Here is a 26,739-nt window from a genome sequence, read left to right as displayed (position 1 = left end):
CGGTGGGCGCAGTTTTTGCCCCAGAAAGGGCGGGTAATTGACGCGCAGCTGTGTCCCGCGCGGCAGCCGGGTGATCCCCGGGCTCAGAGCGCGCGTGTCTGCAAGGCGTGCCTGGTTGTCGGGCGGCAAAGTTCCATGACTTCTTTCCTCTTTAGGCAAGACTCACTGGGTGCTGTCCTCCCCCGCGGGGCTGACGCCCGAGGCTCTGCTATGGACGGCAAGACCGAAGTAGATTTTTCTGGCAGCAGCTTAACCCCTTTGTGGCGGAGGCGTTCAAGCCCTCAGCCCCAGCTGCTGGGCCGGAGCAAGCCGAGGCCCCAGTCCTACCAGAGCTCCAGCGGGTTGCTGATCACGGATTTCCCAGTGGAGGACCGAGGGAGGCCCCCCGCGGCGCAGACTCCGGCCCAGGTGCCCACCGCCTCCGACGGCAGGCCGATCCAGAGGAGCCCCCTGCTTTTGTGCGCCCATCGGAGGTTGGTGACCAATGGGAGGACCGTCTCCCCGGAGTACAGGGCTGTTTCTCCTCGGCTTCGACGACCCAAGTCACCCCAGCAACCCAGAGCGGCGTCGGGCGGCTACCCCAGATCCCCAGCGAACGGCACTGCGACTTCTCTCGCGCAGCAGCCGCTGCACCGCCCGCGGACTCCTCATGCGTCTGCCCCCTGCAGCCCCGAGGGGGACAGGGCCAGATTCCCCGCCAGCCCCCTGCTTTTGCCTGCTGCAAATGCGCTTACCCCTAATACCGCCTCCCCAGGCGCGCGTTCGCTGTCCGGCCAGATGGCTAAGGACCCTGAGCGGGGACCTTCGAGACTCTCTCCCGCGCCCCACAAAAGGTCTTTGGAGCAAAAACTCCCCCTCCAAAGGCTTCCCTCACAGGAGAACGAGCTCCTGGAGAATCCTTCAGTGGTTTTGAGCACAAACAGCCCCGCCGCCCTCAAAGTGGGGAAACAGCAGATCATTCCGAAGAGCCTGGCCTCGGAAATTAAGATAAGTAAATCCAACAGTCAGAATGTGGAGCCCCACAAGAGACTGCTTAAGGTGCGCAGCATGGTGGAGGGCCTTGGAGCGCCCCTGGGCCCCGCAGAGGACGAGGGCGAGGCGGAGAACGACTTGGACAGTCCGGGGTCTCTGCGGAGAGGCTTGAGGTCCACGTCCTATCGCAGGGCGGTGGTCAGTGGCGTTGATTTTGACAGTCCTACCGCCTCGAAGAAGAAGAACAGAATGTCCCAGCCTATTCTGAAAGCGGTGATGGAAGATAAGGAGAAGTTTTCCAGCCTGGGAAGGATAAAGGTAAGAATGGGCAAGAGTGTCGCAAGTTAGGCGTTCACTAAGCCACAGGTGAAGGTGACGGGGGTGGGGAGGAAGGGCACAGAGGAAACCAGAGGTTATTGTTATTTTTTAACTCTGTTGTTTGTTGATCAGACCCGTGCACATTTATCTCTTGCCCATTGTTGCTGGCAGGCACAGCCCAGGTTAATGCAGCTTCATGGGAGGAACTGAAACTCTTATGTTTTAATTTTCTAAGTTCGGGCAAAAAGTGGGGGACAAATGGGGAAAAAAAAACCACAGAAAATTAAGTATTGACCGAGTGAGCCCCGAACAGTTTTAATACAGGTAGCTGAAAGGGGATGGTGGGCAGGCGTGGATCTGCTCTCTTGATTATGTGGTTGCGCTGCCTGGTGCTTGTTTAGAAATGTCAGTCATTCGTTGCTGATTCATCACAGCTGATACAGGAAAACTGATTTCCCTTGAGCCTATTGATTATTTTAATTACTTACACTAATGATTTAATTACTGAATTATTTTTTTCAGTGGTGATCACATGCTAAATACGATTCAGGTAAAATGTGAATTTTAAGTCAGTTGCCAGATCACAAAAGACATAATTTGTCACCTTTGCTGTTTCTGGTTTCTCTCACCACTGCCTGTGGTTGCATCTTATTCCCATTTTGTGCCCACTTAATCCTTGAGTGCATTTAACAAGTTGGTAGCTGAAAACTTCAGGTTCCAGTGAATGGTGTGGTGTTGCTCCCAGATAAAGGCCTAGGAGCTGTGCTCATTAAAATATTACTAAATATGACATAAAGAAATAGGGAAAACTAGGGAAGGAGATTTTGGAGTGTGCATGTGCTGTCTTCTCCAGACACAAGACAGATCTCAGCAATCGGGCAGGAATTCATTTTGGCAGCCACATCTTTTCTTGATTAATCAGAGAGTCTATATAAATGTCACATGTGTAATACACAAGCAAGCCTGTTTTATTTTAGATCCCATGGCCTTAAAGAGGTTCCATAACATTTTATGTGTTTTTTTTTTTTTCCCCTCCAACTCTGCAAGTATAGCATAGTTCAATTTAACAGTGATGGTGAATCATGAGTAATGAAATAAACTGGACTACTGGTCATTTGAGGACTCTCAAGCTGTATTGACAGAGCATGGGGGATATTGTACATTTTATTTCACCTTTTTAGTGAGTTGTAGTAGTGTTACGAGTGAACTACTCCAGGGATCATCTGCTGTATGCCTTTGGAAATCTAATGAATGTAACAACAACAAAAAAAATACTTTTTCTTAAAATAGCTGTATTTTCTGTTTGGCTCATTCATACATAGTTTGCTTTGCTTTTCCTCTTTTTGCTTTTCTTGTTTCTTAGAAAAAAATGCTGAAAGGACAAGGAACATTTGATGGGGAAGGTAAGCATTTGATTTTCCAGACTTTTATTGCTGTTTCAATGTGGAATATCAATTATAAGTTGAAATCCAACTGAAGTTACAAAAAACACAAGATGAGAAAAATGTACAACTTCTTCACAAATTATACAGCACAAAGCTCTGCACTAAGCTAAATTCACCAGCAGTGAGTAAAATTAATGGCATTCTTTGTAAGCAGATGACTTTGTCAGACCAATGTTCTGGGATTTTTAATTCTTCTCTATTCTGGCTCCATCCCCACCTCCCTCATAAGGTGGAGAAAGAGTAAGGGCAAGCTCTAGCCCTTTAGTTAAAAATTAAGTTTGGCATTTAGATCTTAAGTCATATTTCCTTTGACTTAATGTTCTTTTCCCCATATTTCTACATTTTAATATCATTTCTGACTTCCTGTTTCCTAATCCAGTTTCAATTTGGGGGAAATCTAATTCTCCTGGCTGACAGAAACATACTCCTAAGAATTTCGAACCCATATAATATTTTTGTGAAGAATCTCAAAAATAAAAGCAGCTTTCACCAGGTGTTCAAACCCTAATCAGATTAGCGGACTTCGTGTAAATAGATGGATCCAGTGTCAGTGGTCTGGAAGGGCACAAAGGGAGAAGCCCCAGGTGCAGTGCATGTAGGGCTGGCGGAGTGTGGTGCAGGTGAGGGTAGTTGCTTTCTGTCATGCTTTGAAATGCTAAGATTTCCCAACCTTTAAAGAACAATGAAGAAGGGTATGCCCCTCTATAAGTAAATCTAAGGTAAAACCACCCAGAATTATATCACCTTGGCTGACTACAAAACATTTCCCTATATAATTCTTATAAAAATCAATTCTCATTTGGATCTTTTAAACAAGACCAGTTTATAAAAGTGTATTTACTGTACCAATCTTAGAAAACTGTTCTCTATGAGGAAGAAACCCAGATACAGTACTTTAGCTGGCTGGGGTAAATTCAGATTTTATAATTGAGGAACCTGGAAGCTCGGAGAGTTTAGTACCTTGTCCACGTTCACACAGCCAGGACTAGGACAGAGATCTGGTTCTTAGTCCAGTTTGCTTCCTCTTACACACCGTTATGACTGTGCAGTGAACAGAGCATCTACCTAATATCGGTTTTGAGAAGATGCTTTGCATCTTCTGGAATTTGATAGTGGTTTTGGAACCTTTGCCTCAAAGGGTTAAAAATGTCGAGCTTTTGTGAAGTCCGAGGACAGACCTTCACTTTAACTAGTTTTATGTTGTTTCCTTTTACAAGGAGCTGTTTCTGTGCACCCTCTCCTCTCTTCTCAGATATGATGACCTAGAAATTCTTTTTCACATATATGTACATGAGGAATGCAGGAGCCTTACAGTTAATGACTAGAAAGAATGTAAATCAGGAAGCTGTGTGGTAGAGTGGTGAGAACCTGTGATATTGGAACCAGGGGCCTGAGTTCCTGTCCTGCTGCTTCTACTCATCAGTTGAGTGACAGTGAACAAGCCTCTTAACTTCACTGAGCCTCAGTCTCATCCTGCGTAAAATGAAGCTAATAATACTATTGTCCACGTTGTTGTGAGAATGAATGAATGTATATCAACAATGTGTGCATATATTTTGTGCCACACACTAAGTACTTTAAAGGACACCACAGAGGTGGGGGGAACTCAGTCTATACCCTCATAATCTGCTTTACATATTTAGAATGATCAGAGAACAGTAAAATATTGCATAGATTCCAGTATTACTTTAGTAATGGTACGTATGGAACATGCAGTAGTTGCTGAGAGATGAGACAGATGTTTGCTGGCTTCAGTAGATGGGAAAAGCATTTCAAACTCAGTCTATCCCCAACCAAACTCATAATCTTTCCTCTAAAGGTGAATCTCTTCTGGAGTTCCCATTTTCCATTGTGGGACTTATAGAGCTAGGAAACATCCTTACCACCATATCCAGTTGACCCCCATATCCAGCCCATCCCCCCAAGTCTCCATTGTCTTTCACTGACCACTTCAGTAGCATCCTAATTAGTCCCTTAAGTAGTCAATATTTTGCTTTTCCAGTCTAATAAAGTCTTTTCCTTTTAGTGGATTCCCATTGCAATCGGGATAAAATACAACCCTTACAGTGTGAAAGAAACTCAGTCCTTTTGGACTCAGGGTAAAATCCAGTTCTTGAACATGGCCAGCAGAACTCTGCTTCTTTGGACTGTCTGGTTCTTCCTCCTAAACTCACCTTGCACCCTTTGTCCGCTAGACACCCACACTCCAGTGAATGACCTTCCTTTGTTCTTCTAAGGTAATATATGTCCTCTTGCCTCAGGGCTTTCACATGTGCTTTTTTTCTGTAGCTCTGTAGTTTCTCAGCTTTTAGATCTTAAGATATTCCTCATTAACACCTCTCTGACCCCCAGACTAGATCATATCCTGCTGACAGTCTGTTCTCAGAGCCCCTGTATGTAAATCTTTGGGTGTGTAGGTATGTATTTGTGCAAGATCACTGTGTCCTCAACTCTAAAATGACTTGCTGGGCTTCCATGGTGGCGCAGTGGTTGAGAGTCTGCCTGCTGATGCAGGGGACACGGGTTCGTGCCCCAGTCTGGGAAGATCCCACATGCCGCGGAGCAGCTGTGCCCGTGAGCCATGGCTGCTGAGCCTGCGCGTCCAGAGCCTGTGCTCCACAACGGGAGAGGCCACAACAGTGAGAGGCCCGCGTACCGCAAAAAAAAAATAAAAATAAAATAAAATAAATCAATAAAATGACTTGCTTTCTCACTTGGAGTAAAAAACCAAAGTCCTTTCAATGACATTGAGGCAAGTCTGCCCTCTATTCATCCCAACCCCCAACTCCTATACTTTCTCCCCTCCCTTACCCTATTCCAGCCACACAGGCCTCCTTGCTGATCCTTGTACATATAGATGCACCAAACAGACTCCTGCCCCAGGGCCTTTGTACTTGCTGTTCTCTCTGATGGGATGTTCTTTCCCCAGCTGTACAGGTGGCTTACTTTCTTACTTCTTTTAGATCTTTGCTTAAATGTCACCTCTGTGAGGGCTTCCTAAACCACCCTGTTTAAAATCTACGTATCACCCCTTGTAACATGCTCCTTCTTTCCCTGTTTTATTTTTCTCCATGGTACTTATCAGCATCTGATATATTATAAAAGTTACTTGTTTATTTATTGTCATTCTCTCCTCACTCTGATGTCAGCTCCACGAAGAATGAGATTTTTATCTTTTTCTGTTGTTGTTCATTGCTGTAGCCCCAGTGCCTAGTGGTTGCTAGTGTCTACTAGGCATTTTCTAAATATCAGTTGAATGAATACACGAATGAATGACTTTGACTATTTTTCTCATTAAATTTTTAGCTCATGAGGGCATGGGAAGTGTCTTTCATTTTCTATTTACTCTCAGCCCTTGGCACACTGTGGATGTACTGTAAATATTTGTTAAATAGATAGACAAATAAAAGGGTGTAAATTCAATTTAACCTAAAAAACAGTGATGTAATGGGACATGACCTTCATGGGTAGTGGACAGAGACGTGGAAACTCTGCTTCAGTTGGCATTTCATGTATGGGCCCTTCCCCTTCCCTTGCAGATGAATTGGGGGTAGAGCTGTGTGAGTGAGAAAATCACTTTTTGGTAATGACTCTTCGGTGACAAAATCCATTTGTCTCTTGTTTAACTGGAGACCAAACATCGTATACGTATAAGTACAGATGTGTGTTTAGAACAAGTAGCATCATGATGGGGGCGGGCAATTAGTGACATGTAGGATTTGGTTTTCTTGCAGAAAACGCTGTTCTGTATCAGAACTACAAAGAAAAGGCCCTTGACATTGACTCTGATGAAGAGTCGGAGCCCAAAGAACAGAAATCAGACGAAAAAATTGTGATTCACCATAAGCCACTGAGGTCTACATGGAGCCAGCTCTCTGCGGTGAGTGCGTACCTTCTCTTTTTGTATCTGCGTGCGTGAGAAGACCAAGTTGTGGACATTATGCCTGGTTGTGGTTTTAATTTTTTCTACCAGTGATCCTGTAACCCTAAGGAGAAAGAGTATTCTTTTTGGATTGTGAAATATTTTTTGAAACTCTGCAGGCACTAGTGAGAACATGACCTTTGACAATTCTGATCAGGAAAATTTATCAGGTTTTTATAAAATAAAAGACTGATGTACTATGGACTCTGGAAACTCTTCCTACTCAGTATCTTTTTTTTTTTGCGGTACTCAGGCCTCTCACTGCTGTGGCCTCTCCTGTTGTGGAGCACAGGCTCTGGATGCGCAGGCTCAGCGGCCATGGCTCATGGGCCCAGCCGCTCCACGGCATGTGGGATCTTCCCGGACCGGGACACGAACCCGTGTCCCCTGCATCGGCAGGTGGACTCTCAACCACTGCGCCACCAGGGAAGTCCCCTTACTCAGTATCTTTTCTTGTTTTCTTTATAGAGTGTGTATGTAGTGGTAGCTTAATATATCCTGAGCTTTATCGTAATTATGGCTATATATACATATGTATATGTGTGATATATGTATATATGTATATGTACCTACGCACAACAGGGAACTTATTACACTTCTTCCTTGGAAATTTCATTTGATAGGGACACATTGATATTTTCTTGAAAATGGTTAACGAATGGCATTCTGTTCTATCTCCCCGTGTGCATCTTTTGTTTGAGAGTATCTGACACTTACTTTTGTGTTGATGAGTAATTTCTCCTCTCTGCATCAAACGTCTTTTGTTTTTAGCCGTAATTTCTTTTCCTCCTGGCTTAACAATGTCACAGTGTGATGCTTAGTTTACTTGATGTGACTTTGGGTACAGCATTTGTGGGCATCTGATGCATTACCAAGTAGGAAGGAATTCCCGTGGCTGGCTTGGGTGGTGGGAGCGTTGCATGAAAAACAGGCCGGTGCACCTCTGTGAGTCTTTTGGCAATATGGGAGCAGAAGTGATTCCCTCTTAAGCCGAAATGAGCATTGTTCAGAGTCAGGAATCTCATGTATTTAGGGAACCCGTCAGCATAAGTGAAGAAGTTGTATATGTTGGCACTCATAAATTTGACCATGGAAATGGGTGCATGTTGATAATGGGGATGACTTCTGGCTCAGGCTCTTCCTCCCCTCTTCTGCCCTGTATTGGAATTAGAATTCTAGAAACCAAGCCCTTTCTTCCTGTCTCTCTCACAGCCCCTAATTTTGTTCTAAGGAGAAGTTATGTATTTCCAGTCCCCCCAAGGTGTGACACCCTTACTGTTATGTCATAAATTAAAATGCTTACAGGGGCAGAGCAGGTAGTGTTATAAGTGATGTGGTGAGTGTAGGTGATGGGGAGTGGCAGGGACTGTGGTCCATAGGCCTTGTATGAATTGAGCAGCGGACACTTAGTTCAAACCAGCCCCGTGTTACAGTATTTTCTGATATTTAAAAGAGAGAATACAGGGGCTTTCCTGGTGGCGCAGTGGTTGAGAGTCCGCCTGCCGATGCAGGGGACATGGGTTCGTGCCCCGGTCTGGGAAAATCCCACATGCCGCAGAGCGGCTGGGCCCGTGAGCCATGGCCGCTGAGCCTGCACGTCTGGAGCCTGTGCTCCGCAACGGGAGAGGCCTGCGTACCGCAAAAAAAAAAAAAAAAAAAAAAAAAAAAAGTGAATACAGAAAGCCAGATTTTTACGAGTATTATCCTAATTCAAGTTTTAAAAAATGTTGTATGAGCCCAACAATATCTATGGGCCAGACTTGGCTCCTGTGCTAACAGTTTGCAACTTCTGTGATGCTTCTGTGAATTTCGCAGTGGTGAGGTGGTATCATCTGTCCACAGAGCCGGCATGTTGGTAGCCTTATTCCCTAATCTGATGATCTGGTGGTATTATATACCAATGCAGATACTTGGAAAAACTGGTGACTAGGCCCACACAGGCCAAGATGGCTCTCAATGGCTGTCATTCCATTGTTGGTATGGACCATTTGGTAGAAGATCCTCAAGAAGAAAACTGTGGAGTTTTTGAGTCCTTTCTCTGGGACAGCAGCTGCGTTTGTTAGCACAGGCCTAAATCCTTCTGTTGTTCTCTGAATGCTAAACAAAAATGTGTACTTCTGTGTCACTTACACTCTGCTCCAGCTTAGCTTTAGTACCAAAAACCAGGCTGCCATATTTATGCCTCCTGGAGTTTGGCTTTCATTTAGATGAACAAATGCACACTGAAATAATACTACATATCCTTCAGTACGACTTCAAATATGGGCATGTGTTTTATTTGGCAAAGGATCAATGTGCTGATGTGCCTTTTGTTAACAAGATTGATATCAGAAGGCTATCTGGTGATAAAATGTAAAGCTATAAAATGGGTTCTAACTGCAGCGTGTGTTATCTTGGATTTGAGTGTTCCTAGGAGGCTTGTGTGTATTTTTTGTGTTGGTGGCAATTACACTTAATCAAAGCAGCATGATTGGACTTTGCCACTTTGCGTCACTTGGGCACCAGCCTGCATTTTCTTCGTACCTTTTGTGTCTCTGTTTCACTTTTAAAACATATTAATTTTTTTTTATTATAAAGTACTTCAAACATGTAGAAAAATTAAAACTTAAGTTTGTGTAATAGATTTCCAGGTATCTGCCATCCAGGTGCCAGCTTGAACAGATGTTAACATTTTAACATATTTATTTCAGGCTTCTATGTTTTGAGACAGATTCAGTTAACAATCCTCCTCTCCAGTCCTTTTCTCTTTCCTTCCTCCCCAGGGGTCATCACTGTCCTGAAGTTCTCTTCTGTCCTTCCCACGTGGGTTTTCTACCCACTAAAAAGTTTCAAGCAGCTCTGGCTTCTAGGGAAAACAACAGAAAGCAGCGATTACTTTTTTAGAAGCCTAGCAATTAGTAAATATCCAGGTTGCAGTTAGGTCCCTAAAGAGAAGAGGCTTCATGAATTATGAAAAATGTCAAGATGTTTTCCGTAAGGGGTAGACACCTCCGTTTCTCTGTCTGACCTTGTGCTCTGATCTCTCCTTGTAAAGGGGCTACAGTGTTTAGGGCTGGTTTTGGAACACTTCGACTTTCTATCATTTTTCCATGCTTAACTTTTAATAATACCAAATAAGTAGGGTAGTCCCCATCCTGTCTTTAACACAAAACTCTTCCTCAAGTAAGGCCTTGATCCCAGAAAGGGAATAGGACAAGGGGTGTTCTGGCAAAGGGGTTAGGTCTCAATTTGGCATCTACCGTGACTTTCTGCTTGGGAGGGGTGCGTGTGAGCACACCTGTGCATTAGCTGCTGTTGATTGTTCTATTTTGTAAAAATCTCTTATCTTTTTTTTTTTTGCTGTACGTGGGCCTCTCACTGTTGTGGCCTCTCCCGTTGCGGAGCACAGGCTCCGGACGCGCAGGCTCAGCGACCATGGCTCACGGGTCCAGCCGCTCTGCAGCGTGTGGGATCTTCCCGGACCGGGGCATGAACCCACGTCCCTTGCACTGGCAGGCAGACTCTCAACCACTGTGCCACCAGGGAAGCCCAAAAAACCTCTTATCTTTGTTGCCAACACGTGACGGCCTCCTGAGGTGATGAAACTTTTATCGGTTGACTGTAAGAAGCATCCAGTAAGCAGGAGACTCTTTAGAAGAGCTGCAATTTGCAGTCATTTCTGGTTGTTGTGTAAGGTCCTGAAGACTTCAGCCTGTATGTAATTTGTCTTCATGTGTTTGTTTATGATGTATCTCCTTTGGTTTCATTGGACAACCACGAAAGGTGGTTCTCCGTGTATGGTGTTGGGATAGGTTTAACTGTTGCATTGTGGTCACCTAGGGATGAGGGAGAATTAGAACTAAGTAAGAGAGGCATTTAGTTGGGCCTTCCTAGCATAGAGAAAGTCTCGGCTTCCCTAGTTGGATTATAGTGACTTAGTGGTGACTGTGTGTAGCAGTGTGGCTTTGCTGACAGGGTCTCCATGTAGAAGTGGGGTGTTCTCCATTGTTAGAAACACAGCCTGAGCTCCATGCTGTCATCAGATGGTGCCAGGCTTACTCTTCCTTCACTTGATTGTCAGAGGATATCGATCTATTCTTCATCAGAAATATAGGATTTCTTCATTCCAGGGAACATAAATTATGCTACTCTTCAGGCCTTGGGGAACACTAATATATGAGAAATAAATGATCGTAGTTACCAGGTTTTAGTTGGTCATAAGTGGAAGAAATGTGAGGTTTCAATTTGAAAAGTCATTTTTGTCCTCCAGAGATCTGTGCCCAGAGACAAAGGAACCTGCCATACACAGGTGAATGGCCCAGCGAATCTCCTAAAATGGCATCGTGAGGACTAAGACAGCAGTTCTTGGATCTCTGGGCAAAGCTTGTGGGTTTGAAGAAAAATATTGATTGCGTTATCAGTGTGGGATAGAACACCGCGTACCTGCTACAGTTAGTGCTAGGTGGGTGGCAGCTGAGTCCTCCACGCAAGGTGAGCTTCCGGTTTCTAATCCGTTTCATCCTTTAATGGGCTCCCAGAAGGATTTACAGTATTACTGAAAATAAAAAATCAATCTTGAAGTCTTTTTGCTTTTTGTCATAACTTGACCACCCCCCCCCATCACATTCTATGCGTTGGACTAAAAAATGACAGTTGCGAAACTGGTGTTTGTTTCGTTAAGTTCCGTGACAGCCCCAAAGCCACACTGGCCAGCCATGCCCTGACCCCATTTGTTTGCCATGGGGTGTGTTTGTGTAATTTCCACTGCCTTGACACCCCAGGTACCTTTGACAAGGGTGCTCAGGCTCCAGAGTCAAAAACAAGCACACAGGCAAACTTCCTACTTGGATTCAATACCGACTGCGGTCACCTGACATACACCTGCTATAGTCATCCTCTTACTGGACTCTTCCTTTATACTTGCTGACACGTGGCTTTATCAGTAATCTTAAATCATTTTGAATATTTCTTCAGTTTGCTCAAAAATGTTAAACTCTATTCTGGAACTGTTTTTTTATGTTTTCTCTAAAGTACGTCTTCAGCTGTCCTTAGTGTAGCTAACTAGGTTCATATCTAGAATTAGGACTTTGGTCTCTTGAGTTCTGGAATCAGCTCCTAAGACACATAGTTTGCTCTGGTTGACCTTCTGGAACTGCCAAATGAGAAAGGGCGATTTGAAAAATGGCCATTTGATTATAAATGTAATTTCATTCAGTTGAAAATATAACACATTTTGGAGTCTTTAGCAGTTCCATTTGGTGGGACGTATTCTTTTAGAATCTACACCATGCTTATTGTGAAAGACACTGTTTTCTACTGAAAATCAGAGCTCAACAGATGTAATAAATCTGAATATCCTTCTGTTTGCAGAAATGCTTAATGCATTTAGAGGTCATCAATAGTTTCATCCTTTTCCCTTACATTTCCACACTTGTCTGGATTAATTTTCAGTTGTTCAGTGAGTTGCTGCTTAAAATAATCTCTTCAGTCATAGAATTTTCCATTTACATTTTTGCAACATAGCAGTCTCATAAAATTATTTTTTTACCTTAAATGGTGATTAATACCTTTTATCATATCTATCTTTTATGTTTAAAAAATAGAAAAAACATTCCCATTTTTCACATCTGGCTTACTTTTGGTACTTACAATGTAAACAGTTAGTCAGGGCTTTAGACGTGTACTCGTGCACACTGTTAAGTTGGAGAATAGGTCTCCTGGAGTGTTTGTATCTTTATAAAGAGAACTGGAGGTCCATGTGCCTGGACCTGGGAGCCCCAGCAGAGATCCTGGTCCAGCTAAGAGGGCTGGAGCTGGGATCTGCTTAGCCTGGGGCAGGGAGCAGGCTCTGTTACACTCTTGTCATTTCAGTACAATTCGATTGTGGTGTTCCCTCAACATTTTTGAAAATTGATTTTGACTATATAAGCAATACATAGCACATGTTCCATGAAACAAAATTAAACATTTCAGATGAGACCAAAGTCTCTTTTGATCATATCTGCAATCCCAGTCTCTTTCGCCTTCTCTCTAGGCAATGCTGTTCTCAATTTGGTAACACTCTTCTTGAAATCCACATATATACATGTAAGGAAAAAATAAAGATTACGTGCATTTACATAAATGATATACTGTGCAGCTATTACAACTTGTTTTTTTCCTGAACAGTGTGTCTTATAAATCATTTCACGTCTCTACATGATGATCTTCAGTGTTCTTTCTAGTCTCTGGGTTAGGCTATAGGATGAGTATGCATTTTGCCATCTTTCTTTCCTGGGGAGCTATACCTGCTTTGAGAATCTGATAAAAGTTGTGAGCCATGGACCTTCTCTTTAGAAAAATGCACACACAAGTAGATGTGTAAAACTAGTTTATACTTTTTTTTTTTTCAGTTTCAGTTTGGGAGTATTTTTGTCTTTTGACTTTATCTCCAAATACTGGGGATACCTCACTGTAGCTTCCTGTGTATTGAGTACATTTCCATGTTGTTCATGTCACCTTTAGAAGTTTTTCTTTTTCTGAATTATAGTGATGGTGGGACTATAACCCCTTCTGAAAAATATATAGAGACTGAGAAAAAAACTACTCTGGTTGGAGCTTAGTAAGCAAAGGGCAACTGAGTGGTAGATGTGCCAATATTTATGTTGTTGATTCTCCGGAGAGAACAGTGGGCTGTAAAAATGTGTGTGTGTGTGTGCCTTAGGCCCTGAGGGCAGGTACGGAGCAGAAGAGACAAGTGCTCCAAGAAAGTGGGAGGACATGAGCACAGGAGTGTTTCATATTGGTTGGTGTAAGTACAGGAGGAGGTGTTTCAACTGGAAACCTAGACCTGGGACCCAGACAAAGAGGGTCTTATTTCATTGAGCAGAAAATTGATGAGAGAGATTGATGCATGATTCCTTCATTCACCTAGTCTTTATGGAGGGCCCTGTTCTAGGCAGCGGAGATAGAGCACAAACAGACTCCACTTTGCTTTCATGTCCTTACTGACACCCTGAATGGCAAGACAGACACCAGATTATCCCACAGGTACATGCAGAATCGCTGTGTTAATGCTGTGAAGGACGTGTTTGTGCTGCTCTGAGATCCTGTGGGAAGGGCACCTGTCTGGGCAAGATGCTGTCAGTCAAGGGAAGGTGGCAAAGGAGATGACAAGAGCTACCATCTGACCAGCTACCAGATAAGTGTCAGGTCACAGTTGTTGTTAGAGGGGCGGGTGCAGGCTGGAGGAGTCCCAAGCAGAGAAAACATCACGTACGCTCTGCGGACCCTTCGGGGTGATGGAAGGTCAGAGGATTTGAGAAAAAGTCAGTGCACCTGTAGCTTCTTGATCTCTTTTCTTCCAGCCTCTACCTGTTGGGGGGTCCAGAGGCTCCATCCTTGGGGCTCCTCTTTTATCTGCACTCCCTTGGTGATCTCATCCAGTCTTGTGGCTTTAAATACATCATCTACTCTGATGACTTTCAAGTTTCTGTCTCTAGACTGGACCTTTCCTTGAGCGTCAGACAAGGATATCCAGCTTTGTTTCTGGTATCTAACCAGCATCTCAAAGTTAACCTTTCCCAAAGTTGACTTCTGATCACTCCCTTCTCTCCCACCCAAATCAGCTTCTCTCATAATCTCTTCTTTTTCTCAGCAAATAATGACTCCATTTTCTACCTGTGAAGGTCAGAACCCTTAGAGCCTTTGCTCACTCTTCTCTTTCTCCCATAACCTACTTCCGACTTGATGCAAAGTCTGTTGCCTGTAACTTTAGAATAGAGCTACTTCTCTGCTGCCACCCTGTCACTGTGGAGGTGGATTGTCCCCATTGCTTCCCAGCTCAACTCCCTGCATCTACGTGGGTCCATTTTGGTCTCTTCTCCGTATAGCAGCTATATAGTTATGTTGTTGAATTGTGATCCTGTTAAAATGTACTGAGATATTGTCCCTTTGTTCTGAACCCTCAAGTTATTTCTTACCTCCACTCAAAATAAAGGCCAAGCCTTACAGGGGCCAGGGAGGCTGTGTGTTCTGGCCCCTGGTTACTCTCTGGACTCATCCCATGCTTGTTGCTCAGTTACTGGTGTTCCTTCAATACAAGGTGCACTCTGCCTCAGGGCCTTTGCACTTGCTCTCTCCTCAGCTTACAATAAATAGCTCTTCTTCCAGTGTCTTCCTGACACTTACCCCTCTAACATACTACGTGATTTACTTTTCTTGTTAATTGTCCATCTACTCCCACTGGAATAAAATCTGCATGAAAGCAGAGATTTTTGTCTGTTATGTTTCCTATCCTATCCCTAGCACATCATTGCCTGACTTACAGTAGGCTTGCAGTAAATATGTGGTGAATTTATGAGTGAATGTATAAATGAATGAGTAAAGGCAAAAACCTAATCCCATAAGTGAAAATAACAGCAAAAAATCTCAGCGGGGAAAACAGCCAGGAAGTTTCCTATTTGGGGCTATTTGGAGGCTGTTTTTAATTTTTATTTTAAAGGAAAAATTCTTGACAGTTTGGCTACATCCTGGATTTAATAAATATCTTTGATACATTAGAAAACTTGGTATCTTCATACTTTAGAACTACCTATGGTAGGTATTTGCATACTATGAAATCAAGTTAAATTACAGCCTCCCTCATCCTCCACTTGGTATTTCTTTTGGGGAGGTAGACGGATGCATTCAAGAACAATAGGAGTCTGTAGGAATATAGTGTAATTAGGTAAAAGGAAAGAAGGCTGGGTTACTTTGAGGAGTTCTGAATAACTGTGGGGAAAGGCTCTATAATACTGAGCGTGCACTTGTGAAAATCATCCATCAGATTTTTGTATCTGCCCTCTTGACCTTAAGATGTCCCCTTGTGGTGTCTCTTCTCTTGGTCCAGTGATGGGGCTATTCATCAGAGCCATATCCACAGAGTGATTTGTCTCCATGATGATTAGAGAAATTGTCACCATCAAAATTACTGTTGGATCTTTAAATGTGGAACTCGTGCTTAAAAACTTTTCTCTCAAACTTGGTTGATTTATCCAGAGTACTTATAGCCTGTTGATGTTCTACATGATTAATCCGTACTCTTATGTCTTACAATTATTATGGCATTTATTGTCTGTATATCTGTTATCTGGGGGGATAAGGACTATAACCAATGGACAGCTTCTGCAGAAGGAAGTATTTTTGCCAGTGAAAGGAAATTGCAGATTATTTTCCCTGTTAGCCTAGGAGATAAACTCTGCTACCCATCCAACTGCAATAACATAAAAATGGAGTAGTTCTTATCTGGGGCAGCAGGAAGCCCTGCTTCTGGCGGTTTTGTGCAAAGGAGTATGGCTGTTGTCTGCTCAACTCATATTCAGCTGGGGTTAAGTTCTCAGTGTGAGCAGGCAGTGCAGATAACTGTAGCTATGGGACCTGTCATTGGAACATCATGATATTAATTTATTTACATGCAGTTAAATTATTAACACAGTGTTTGCAGAGGAGACTGTGCACCAGGGATTATACTAGGTCGTTTCACTCAGCTTATGTCGAGCTTGTGACAATACCATGAGAGCGGGTGCTATTTCTCTACTATATACTGAGGCAGCTGAGACTCCGAAGTGACAAATAGGGTTACTCTCCTACTGTTTTCTTTAGGGTCTTGAGGTTACCTGGAACAGAGCCTCTAAAGTTTCGCTAAATAACGGATGTGTACCCAGGGCTCTGGAAGAGCAGGAACCACATTTCTGTCTGGTACTTGGCCAGGAGTGTGACTCAGTCTTAGAAGTGGCCTGTTGGCTATTTCTTCTCATGAATTGGCTCATTTGCCCTTTTTGCCAGGTCTGTCTTCTCTCCTCAGAGCTCCTGCATACTCACAGTTTCTGAGTTCTTGTAACTTACACTTGAGGTTACCTAGCATGGTCCAGCCCCTCATGTTATCCTTTCAGCTTCCATGTATAGCTACCCAGGTCAATTTCTTTCTTTCTTTTTTTTTTTTAAACATCCTTATTGGAGTATAATTGCTTTTGGTGGTGTGCTAGTTTCTGCTTTATTACAAAGTGAATCAGTTATACATATATATATATCCCCATATCCCCTGCCTCTCACCCTCCCTATCCCACCTCTAGGTGGTCACAAAGCACCAAGCTGATCTCCCTGTGCTATGTGGCTGCTTCCCACTAGCTAGCTATTTTACGTTTGGTAGTGTATATATGTCCATGCTACTCTCTCACACTTCGTCCCAGCTTACCCTTGCCCCTTCCCAAGTCCTCAAGTCCATTCTCTACGTCTGCATCTTTATTCCTGTCCTGCCCCTGTGTTCATCACAACCTTTATTTTTGATTCCATATATATGTGTTAGCATACAGTATTTGTTTTTCTCTTTCTGACTTACTCCACTCTGTAGGACAGACTCTGGGTCCATCCACATCACTACAAATCACTTAATTTCATTTATTTTTATTGCTGAGTAATATTCCACTGTATATATGTGCCACATCTTCTTTATCCGTTCATCTGTCGATGGACACTTAGATTGCTTCCGCGTCCTGGCTATTGTAAATAGTGCTGCAATGAACATTGTTGTACATGACTCTTTTTGAGTTATGCTGTTCTCAGGGTATATGCCCAGTAGTGGGATTCCTGGGTCCTATGTAATTCTATTTTTAGTTTTTTAAGGAACCTCCATACTGTTCTCCATAGTGGCTGTACCAATTTACATTCCCACCAAAAGTGCAAAAGGGATCCCTTTTCTCCACACCCTCTCCAGCATTTACTGTTTGTAGATTTTTTGATGATGGCCATTATGACCGGTGTGAGGTGATACCTCATTGGGGTTTTTCATTTGCATTTCTCTCATGATTAGTGATGTTGAGCGTCCTTTCATGTGTTTGTTGGCAGTCTGTATATCTTCTTTGGAGAAATGTCTGTTTAGATCTTCTGCCCATTTTTGGATTGGATTTTTGTTTTTTTGATATTGAGCTGCATGGGCTGCTTGTATATTTTGGAGACTAATCCTTTGTCAGTTGCTTTGTTTGCAAATATCTTCTCCCATTCTGAGGGTTGTCTTTTCGTCTTGTTTATGGTTTCCTTTGCTGTGCAAATGCTTTTAATTTCACTAGGTCCCATTTGTTTATTTTTGTTGTAATTGTCATTTCTCCAGGAGGTGGGTCAAAAAGGATCTTGCTGTGATTTATGTCAGAGAGGGTTCCTCCTGTGTTTTCCTCTAAGAGTTTTATAGTGTCTGGCCTTCCATTTAGGTCTTTAATCCGTTTGGAGTTTATTTTTGTGTATGGTGTTGGGAAGTGTTCTAATTTCATTCTTTTACATGTACCTGTCCACTTTTCCCAGCACCACTTATTTTAGAGGCTCTCTTTTCTTCACTGTATATTCTTGCCTCCTTTATCAAAGATAAGGTGTCCATATGTGCGTGGGTTTATCTTTGTGCTTTCTATCCTGTTCCATTGATCTATATTTCTGTTTTTGTGCCGATACCATATTGTCTTGATTACTGTAGCTTTGTAGTATAGTCTGAAGTCAGGGAGCCTGATTCCTCTAGTTCCGTTTTTCTTTCTCAAGATTGGTTTGGCTATTCGGGGTCTTTTGTGTTTCCATGCAAATTTTGAATTTTTTTGTTCTAGTTTTGTGAAATATGCCATTGGTAGTTTGATAGGGATTGCATTGAAGCTGTAGATTGCTTTGGGTAGTATAGTCATTTTCACAATGTTGCTTCTTCTAATCCAAGAACATGGTATATCTCTCCATCTGTTGGTATCATCTTTAATTTCTTTCATCAGTGTCTTATAGTTTTCTGCATACAGGTCTGTTGTCTCCTTAGGTAGGTTTATTCCTAGGTATTTTATTCTTTTTGTTGCAATGGTAAATGAGAGTGTTTCCTTAATTTCTCTTTTAGATTTTTCATCATTAGTGTATCGGAATGCAAGACATTTCTTTGCATTAATTTTGTATCTTGCTACTTTACCAAATTCACTGATTAGCTCTAGTAGTTTTCTGGTAGCATCTTTAGGATTCTCTATGTGTAGTATCATGTCATCTGCAAACAGTGACAGCTTTACTTCTTTTCCGATTTGGATTCCTTTTATTTTTTTTTTTCTTCTCTGATTGTTGTGGCTAAAACTTCCAAAACTAGGTTGAATAATAGTGGTGAGAGTGGACCATCCTTGTCTTGTTTCTGATTTTAGAGGTTTTCACCATTGAGAACGATGTTGGCTGTGGCTTTGTCATATATGGCCCTTATTATGTTGAGGTAAGTTCCCTCTATGCCTACTTTCCGGAGAGTTTTTATCATAAACGGGTGTTGAATTTTGTCAAAAGCTTTTTCTGCGTCTATTGAGATTATCATATGGTTTTTATCCTTCAGTTTGTTAATATGGTGTATCACATTGATTGATCTGCATATACTGAAGAAAGCTTGCATTCCTTTAATAAACCCCACTTGATCATGGTGTATGATCCTCCTAATGTGCTGTTGGGTTCTGTTTGCTCGTATTTTGTTGAAGATTTTTGCATCTGTGTTCATCAGTGATATTGGCCTGTAGTTTTCTTTCTTTGTGACGTCATTGTCTGGTTTTGGTATCAGGGTGATGGTGGCCTCAGAATGAGTTTGGGAGTGTTCCTCCCTCTGCTATATTTTGGAAGAGTTTGAGAAGGATAGGTGTTAGCTCTTCTCTAAATGTTTGATGGAATTCACCTGTGAAGCCATATGGTTCTGGGCTTTTGCCTGTTGGAAGATTTTTAATCACAGTTTCAATTTCAGTGCTTGTGATTCATCTGTTTATATTTTCTATTTCTTCCTGGTTCAGTCTGGGAAGGTTGTGCTTTTCTACAAATTTGTCCATTTCTTCCAGGTTGTCCTAAAATGGACATACAGTTGCTTGTAGTAATCTCTCATGATCCTTTGTATATCTGCAGTGTTAGTTGTTACTTCTTTTTCATTTCTAATTCTGTTGAATTGAGTCATCTCCCTTTTTTTCTTGATGAGTCTGGCTAGTGGTTTATCAATTTTGTTTATCTTCTCAAAGAACCAGCTTTTAGTTTTATTGATCTTTGCTATTGTTTCCTTCATTTCTTTTTCATTTATTTCTGATCTGGTCTTTATGATTTCTTTCCTTCTGCTAACTTTGGGGTTTTTTTGTTCTTCTTCCTCTAATTGCTTTAGGTGTAGGGTTAGGTAGTTTATTTGGATTTTTCTTGTTTCTTGAGGTAGGATTGTATTGCTATAAACTTCCCTCTTAGAACTGCTTTTGCTGCATCCCATAGGTTTTGGGTTGTCATGTTTTCATTGTCATTTGTTTCTAGGTATTTTTTGATTTCCTCTTTGATTTCTTCAGTGATCTCTTGGTTATTTAGTAGTGTATTGTTTAGCCTCCATGTGTTTGTACTTTTTACAGTTTTTTTCCTGTAATTGATATTTAGTCTCATAGCGTGTGGTCAGAAAAGATACTTCATACGATTTCAATTTTCTTAGATTTAACAGCGCTTGATTTGTGACCCAAGATATGATCTATCCTGGAGAATGTTCCATGAGCACTTGAGAAAAAAGTGCATTCTGTTGTTTTTTGGATGGAATGTCCTATAAATATCAATTAAGTCCATCTTGTTTAATGTGTCATTTAACGCTTGTGTTTCCTTATTTATTTTCATTTTGGATGATCTGTCTATTGGTGAAAGTGGGGTGTTAAAGTCCCCTACTTTTACTGTGTTACTGTCGATTTCCCCTTTTATGGGTGTTAGCATTTGCCTTATGTATTGAGGTGTTCCTGTGTTGGGTGCATATTTACAATTGTTATATCGTATTCTTGGATTGATCCCTTGATCATTATGTAGTGTCCTTCTTTGTCTCTTATAATAGTCTTTATTTTAAAGCCTATTTTGTCTGATATGAGAATTGCTCCTCCAGATTTTTTTTGATTTCCATTTGCATGAAGAAAAGTGTTTTTCCATTCTCTCACTTTCAGTCTCTATGTGTCCCTAGGTCTGAAGTGGGTCTCTTGTAGACAGCATATATATGGGTCTTGTTTTTGTATCCATTCAGCCGGTCTGTGTGTTTTCATTGGAGCATTTAATCCATTTACATTTAATTTAATTATTGATATGTATGTTCCTATTACCGTATTCTTTATTGTTTTGGGTTTGGTTTTGTAGGTTGTTTCATTCTCTTGTGTTTCCTGCCTAGAGAAGTTCCTTTACCATTTGATGTAAAGCTGGTTTGGTGGTGCTGAATTCTCTTAACTTTTGCTTGTCTGTAAAGATTTTAATTTGTCTGTCGAATCTGAATGAGATCCTTGCTAGGTAGAGTAATCTTGGTTGTAGGTTTTCCCATTTCATCACTTAAAATATGTCCTGCCAGTCCCTTCTGGCTTGCAGAGTTTCTGCTGAAAGATCGGCTGTTAACCTTATGGGGATTCCCTTGTCTGTTATTTGTTGTTTTTCCCTTGCTGCTTTTAATATTTTTTCTTTGTATTTAATTTTTGATAGTTTGATTAATATGTGTCTTGGCGTGTTTCTCCTTGGATTTATCCTGTATGGGACTCTCTGTGCTTCCTGGACTTGATTGACTTTTACCCTTCCCATGTTAGGGAAGTTTTCAGCTATAATCTCTTCAAATATTTTCTCTGACCCTTTCTTTTTCTCTTCTTCTCCTGGGACCCCTATAATTTGAATATTGGTGCGGTCAGTGTTGTCCCAGAGGTCTCTGAGACTGTCCTCAATTCTTTTCATTCTTTTTTCTTTATTCTGCTCTGCAGTAGTTTTTTCCACTATTTTATCTTCCAGGTCACTTATCCGTTCTTCTACCTCAGTTACTCTGCTATTGATTCCTTCTAGAGAATTTTTAATTTCATGTATTGTGTTGTTCATCATTGTTTGTTTGCTCTTTAGTTCTTCTAGGTCCTTGTTAAACGTTTCTTGCATTTTCTCTGTTCTATTTCCAAGATTTTGGATCATCTTTACTATCATTATTCTGAATTCTTTTTCAGGTAGACTGCCTATTCCTTCTTTATTTCTTTGGTCTGGTGGGTTTTTACCTTTCTCCCTCATCTGCTGCGTATTTCTCTGTTTTCTCATTTTGCTTAACTTACTCTGTTTGGGGTCTCCTTTTCGGAAGCTGCAGGTTTGTAGTTCCTGTTGTTTTTGGTGTCTGCCCCCAGTGGCTAATGATTGTTTAGTGGCTTGTGTAGGCTTCCTGGTGGAGGTGACTGGTGCCTGTGTTCTGATGGGTGGGGATGGATCTTGTCTTTCTGGTAGGGCAGCATCTGGTCGTGTGTTTTGGGGTGTCTGTGAACTTAGTATGATTTTAGGCAGCCTCTCTGCTAATGGGTGGGGTTGTGTTCCTGTCTTGCTAGTTGTTTGTCATGGGGCATCCAGCCCTGGAGCTTGCAGGCCTTTGGGTGGAGCTGGGTCTTAGTGTTGAGACAGAGATCTCTGGGAGAGCTCTCACAAATTGTTATTACCTGCGGCCAGGAGGCCTCTGGTGGTCCAGTGTCCTGAACTCAGTTCTCCCAGTTCAGAGGCTCAGGCCTGACATTAGGCCCGACCACCAAGACCCTGTCAGCCACACAGCTCAGAAGAAAAGGGAGAAAAAAGAAAGAAAATAATAAAATAAAATAATTAAAATGAAAAAATAATTAAAATATAAAAGTAATAAAAAAACAAAGAAGAGAGCAACCAAACCAATAAACAAATCCTCCAATGATAACAAGAGCTAAAAACTAAACTAAGATAAACATAACAATCAGAAACAAGTCATTTGCAGACAGCAAAACCCCAAGTTTACAGTTGCTCCCAAAGTCCACCGCCTCAGGTTGATTGTGGGGATTTAATCTGCTGCTCCTGAGGCTGCTGGGAGACATTTCCCTTTCTCTTCTTTGTTCTCAGAGCTCCCGGGGCTCAGCTTTGGATTTGGCCCCGCCTCTGCGTGTAGGTTCCCTGAGGGCGTCTGTTCTTCTCTCAGACAGGACGGGGTCAAAGGAGCCGCTGATTCGGGGGCTCTGGCTCACTCAGGCCGTGGGGAGGGAGGGGCACGGAGTGCGGGGCGAGCCTGCGGCGGCAGAGGCAGGCATGACGTTGCACCAGCCTGGGGCGGGCCGTGCGCTCTCCCGGGGAAGTTGTCCCTGGATCCCGGGACCCTGGCAGTGGCGGGCTGCACAGGCTCCCCTGAAGGGGGGCATGGACAGTGACCTGCGCTCGCACACAGTCCCCTCAGCGGCGGCAGCAGCAGCCCCAGCGTCCCACGCCTGTCTCTGGGGTCCGCGCTTTTAGCCGCGGTTCGCGCCCGTCTCTGGAGCTCCTTTAAGCAGCGCTCTTAATCCCCTCTCCTCGCGTAGCAGGAAACAAAGAGGGAAGAAAAAGTCTCTTGCCTCTTCTGGCAGGTCCAGACTTTTTCCCGGACTCCCTCCCGGCTAGCTGTGGTGCACTAACCCCTTCAGGCTGTGTTCACGCCGCCAACCCCAGTCCTCTCCCTGCGCTCCAACCGAAGCCTGAGCCTCACCTCCCAGCCCCGCCCGCCCCAGCGGCCGAGCAGACAAGCCTCTCGGGCTGGTGAGTTGCCGGTCGGCACCGATCCTCTGTGCGGGAATCTCTCCGCTTTGCCCTCTGCACCCCTGTTGCTGCGCTCTCCGCCATGGCTCCGAAACTTCCCCCCTCCGCCACCCGCAGTCTCCGCCCGCGAAGAGGCTTCTAGTGTGTGGAAACCTTTCCTCCTTCACGGCTCCCTCCCACTGGTGTAGGTCCCATCCCTATCCTTTAGTCTGTGTTTATTCTTTTTTCTTTTGCCCTACCCAGGTATGTGAGGAGTTTCTTGCCTTTTGGGAGGTCTGAGGCCTTCTGCCAGCGTTCAGTAGGTGTTCTGTAGGAGTTGTTCCACATGTAGATGTATTTCTGATGTATTTGTGGGGAGGAAGGTGATCTCCACGTCTTACTCCTCTGCCATCTTGGAGGTCCCCCGAGGTCAGTTTCTTGAGAGAGAATCATATAGGCTCAGCCACTTTCCCCCCACTTAAATAGGTCACTTACACATTTACTGTTATTTGATCAGGTGCTTAAGTAGCTCTTTTCCAAGCAGCTTTGGCCTCCATGATGCATGATGGTGTGAAATGTGGGCTCTTGGGCTGCTGCTTTTGCAGAAGCTCTGAGTAGAACAGCTTTTCTTCTGAGGGTGAGTGGGAGTGTTAAGTGACATGACCGACATATCTAGTGTAAATTTACATATGGTGGAGTCGACATTGCAACCATGGTCTATATCAGTGGCTTAACATAATGAGAAATACATTTTACTTGTAAGCCAGTACGTGTGTTCATGGGTGCACGTCTGTGTATCTCAAACAAAAGCTTTACAAAGCAGAAGTTACCCTTAATACATGCAGTGCACTGTGGTATTCTCTGTTCTGTCCTTTCTGTTTTGTTACCTTTAAGTAGATGACAGTCAGAAATTCTTGGGCTTTATTTTGCTATTCACTAAGAGGTTATAAGTTTGTAGCTTGAAAACGCTGGTATCTGACTGCAGAATTCATTTGTATTCCACTGCATTGTGCTGGATGGGGCAAACAAATCAAGCTGAAAACCAGTACCTGTGCTGCAGGAACTTAGAAGCTGGTTTAGGAGACAGTAGAAATGAAAGGTTTAAGTGATGTTTTTGAAAGAATGTTGGACAAAATGCGAAAATGAATGACACAGATAGATATCATAGAAAGCAGTAAAGGTCAGGAAAGTGCTCTCTAGAGACTCTGAATAAAACTAGACGGGCTACGTGAGCCATGGCCGCTGAGCCTGTGCGTCCGGAGCCTGTGCTCCACAACGGAAGAGGCCGCAACAGTGAGAGGCCCCCCAAAAAACTAGACGGGCTAGATGGGTAGAAGAGTGGAAAATAGGGCTTCCCTGGTGGCGCAGTGGTTGGGAGTCCGCCTGCCGATGCAGGGGACACGGGTTCGTGCCCCGATCCCGGAAGATCCCACATGCCGCGGAGCGGCTGGGCCCGCGAGCCATGGCCGCGGAGCCTGTGTGTCCGGAGCCTGTGCTCCGCAACGGGAGAGGCCACAGCAGTGAGAGGCCCGCGTACAGCAAAAAAAAAAAAAAAAAAAAAAGAGTGGAAAATAGAAGCAATAGAAATATAAACTATTGCTTGAAGGAAGCTTGAGATATAGGTAAATGGGAGAACAGTGGTAATTCTGTGCCTATTTCTCAGGTCTCCTCCATATAATAATAAGGTAATTCCTGTCCAGTGGAACCACTGCGTGCTTTGAACATCTCATGTAAAACATCAGTCCCCCTTTTTTTTTTAAAGTTTTTTGGCTGTACCATGTGGCATGTGGAATCTTATTTTCCTGACCAGGGATCGAAGCTGTGCCCCCGGCAGTGAAAGTGCTGCATCTTAACCACTGGACCTCCAGGGAAGTCCCTCTTAGTTCACTTTAGTATCCATTTTTCCAAAACAGGTTTTACTCAGCTTAGATTTTATTGCCAACCTAAGAAAGTATCTTTAGTGTCAGTGTTTTTCTAAGGAACTTACTGTTTGGAGGTGATCATTCCTTCCGTCTGCCACTTTCCAAAGACAACAAGCAAAAACAAAATGGCAGCAAAGATGTTGGCACCACCTTTACAAACCGGTGTCCTCTTCTGCAAGAGGAGCCCCTCAGACCTGTTCTGCCTTCGTCAGCCCCTTCCTGACTCATGCCTTCACTATGTCATCAGTGTCATTGTCAATTATGCGACTCCAGCCGAGTCCTCCTCTGTGCGCCCATCTGCACGCCTGCCCGTCATCACTTGCTTTCAACACTGCCTCATAAGCCACTGCCCGGTTTGGGCTTGACCGAAATCTCTCTCATGGTCACCTCTCACTTAAGAGCTTTCCTGTGGGCAGAAACAAAGAAATACAGGTATTATTGGCATCCGTAAACAGCTCCATTTGCCTGTCCTACTTGCTTTGTTTCTTTTTTGAGAGACGACTTTGGAACATATTTTAGTTTTTATTAAAAATAATGCTTTAATTCCAAAGCTGAGATGTTTATTATAGAAAAATCAAAAAGTACCAATAGATAAAAAGAAGAAAATAAAAATTAGTTGAAATCCCTCCCGTCCAATCACTGTTGACATTTTGGTATATAACGTTTCAGACTTTTTCTTTTTTCTTAATGTGTATTTAGAGTTTTCCTTTTCCTTTAGGCAAAAATTAACACAATAATTTTGTCTTATTACTCATATTTTCCCTTTAACAATGTTGTAAATATTTTCTCAGGTCATTAAACCTGCTGTTTTGTAACCTGTTTTTTTCTCTTAACAATGTTGTGAATGACTTTCCATGTTATTAAAGTTTCTTCCACAACAACCTTTGTAAAGCTCATATTATATTTCATCAAATAGGTAGGTGTTTGGTTCTTTTAACCAATTCCCTTTGTTAGTCATTAGTTTATTCCTAATATTCCAACTTAAAATCAAAATTTAAGTTCTTTGAAACAATTATTTTTGAATTACAAAAGTAATGCAAATACATTCACCTTATTACAAAACTAAACACAACAATTAAGACTGAAAGATGCTCTGATTTTACCACCATTCCCAACCCCCTCCACTGTTCACCACTGTTATTAGTCTGGTCTCCTCCTCCGTATTTTATTAAATATTCCACTTTTAAAAATTGCTCATCTTTTATTAAATAACTTTATGGAATCATCTTTTTCCCCTAAAACCAGTTTACTTTTTATCCTCTCTGCTTCTGTGTCATGAGCTTTTCATGTATGTCCTAATCTCATTTTCTCCTCTTGATTGCAGATAGAAAAAGGAGAACTGGGTTTCTCTCTCATGGAGGAATAGAGATTGAGTACACTTGGGTCCAGGCTCAGTAGCCCACAGGGGAATGACTTGAGAGCCACAAGTCAAAGAGAGGAATTTGAGGAGATTCCACAAATGTCAGTACTAATCAACAAGTTAAATTGCCAGGCGCCCTGCTGACAGCTTAACTTTCTCTGCAGCAGGAGCTGGGAATTCAGTTAGGGATGCAGTTTCTGGGGGCATCCAGGGGGAGGACCTTAGTTTAAGGGAAAAGTAGCTGCAGGTCACACCTCTTAAGAAATTCAGAAGCATGAGAAGACAGTGCACCACGGTGGTTAGGAGATTAGTCTTTGGGGC

General features: G+C 42.8%; 1 protein-coding gene across 1 annotated transcript in view; it reads left to right on the top strand.

Annotated features, from left to right (window-relative positions):
• Positions 1-210: 210 nt before the first annotated feature.
• Positions 211-26,739, top strand: part of ARHGEF26 (Rho guanine nucleotide exchange factor 26) — a 151,789-nt gene continuing 125,260 nt past the window's right edge. The window contains exons 1-3 of the mRNA XM_060100189.1: positions 211-1,290; positions 2,654-2,693; positions 6,470-6,615. Of these exons, the coding sequence (XP_059956172.1) occupies positions 211-1,290; positions 2,654-2,693; positions 6,470-6,615 (1,266 nt within the window). The remainder of the gene's footprint in view (positions 1,291-2,653; positions 2,694-6,469; positions 6,616-26,739) is intronic.

Source organism: Mesoplodon densirostris, chromosome 5, assembly GCF_025265405.1.
Source record: "Mesoplodon densirostris isolate mMesDen1 chromosome 5, mMesDen1 primary haplotype, whole genome shotgun sequence".
Classification (NCBI taxonomy): Eukaryota; Metazoa; Chordata; class Mammalia; order Artiodactyla; family Ziphiidae; genus Mesoplodon; species Mesoplodon densirostris.
This window is presented reverse-complemented; position numbering and strand designations above follow the sequence as displayed.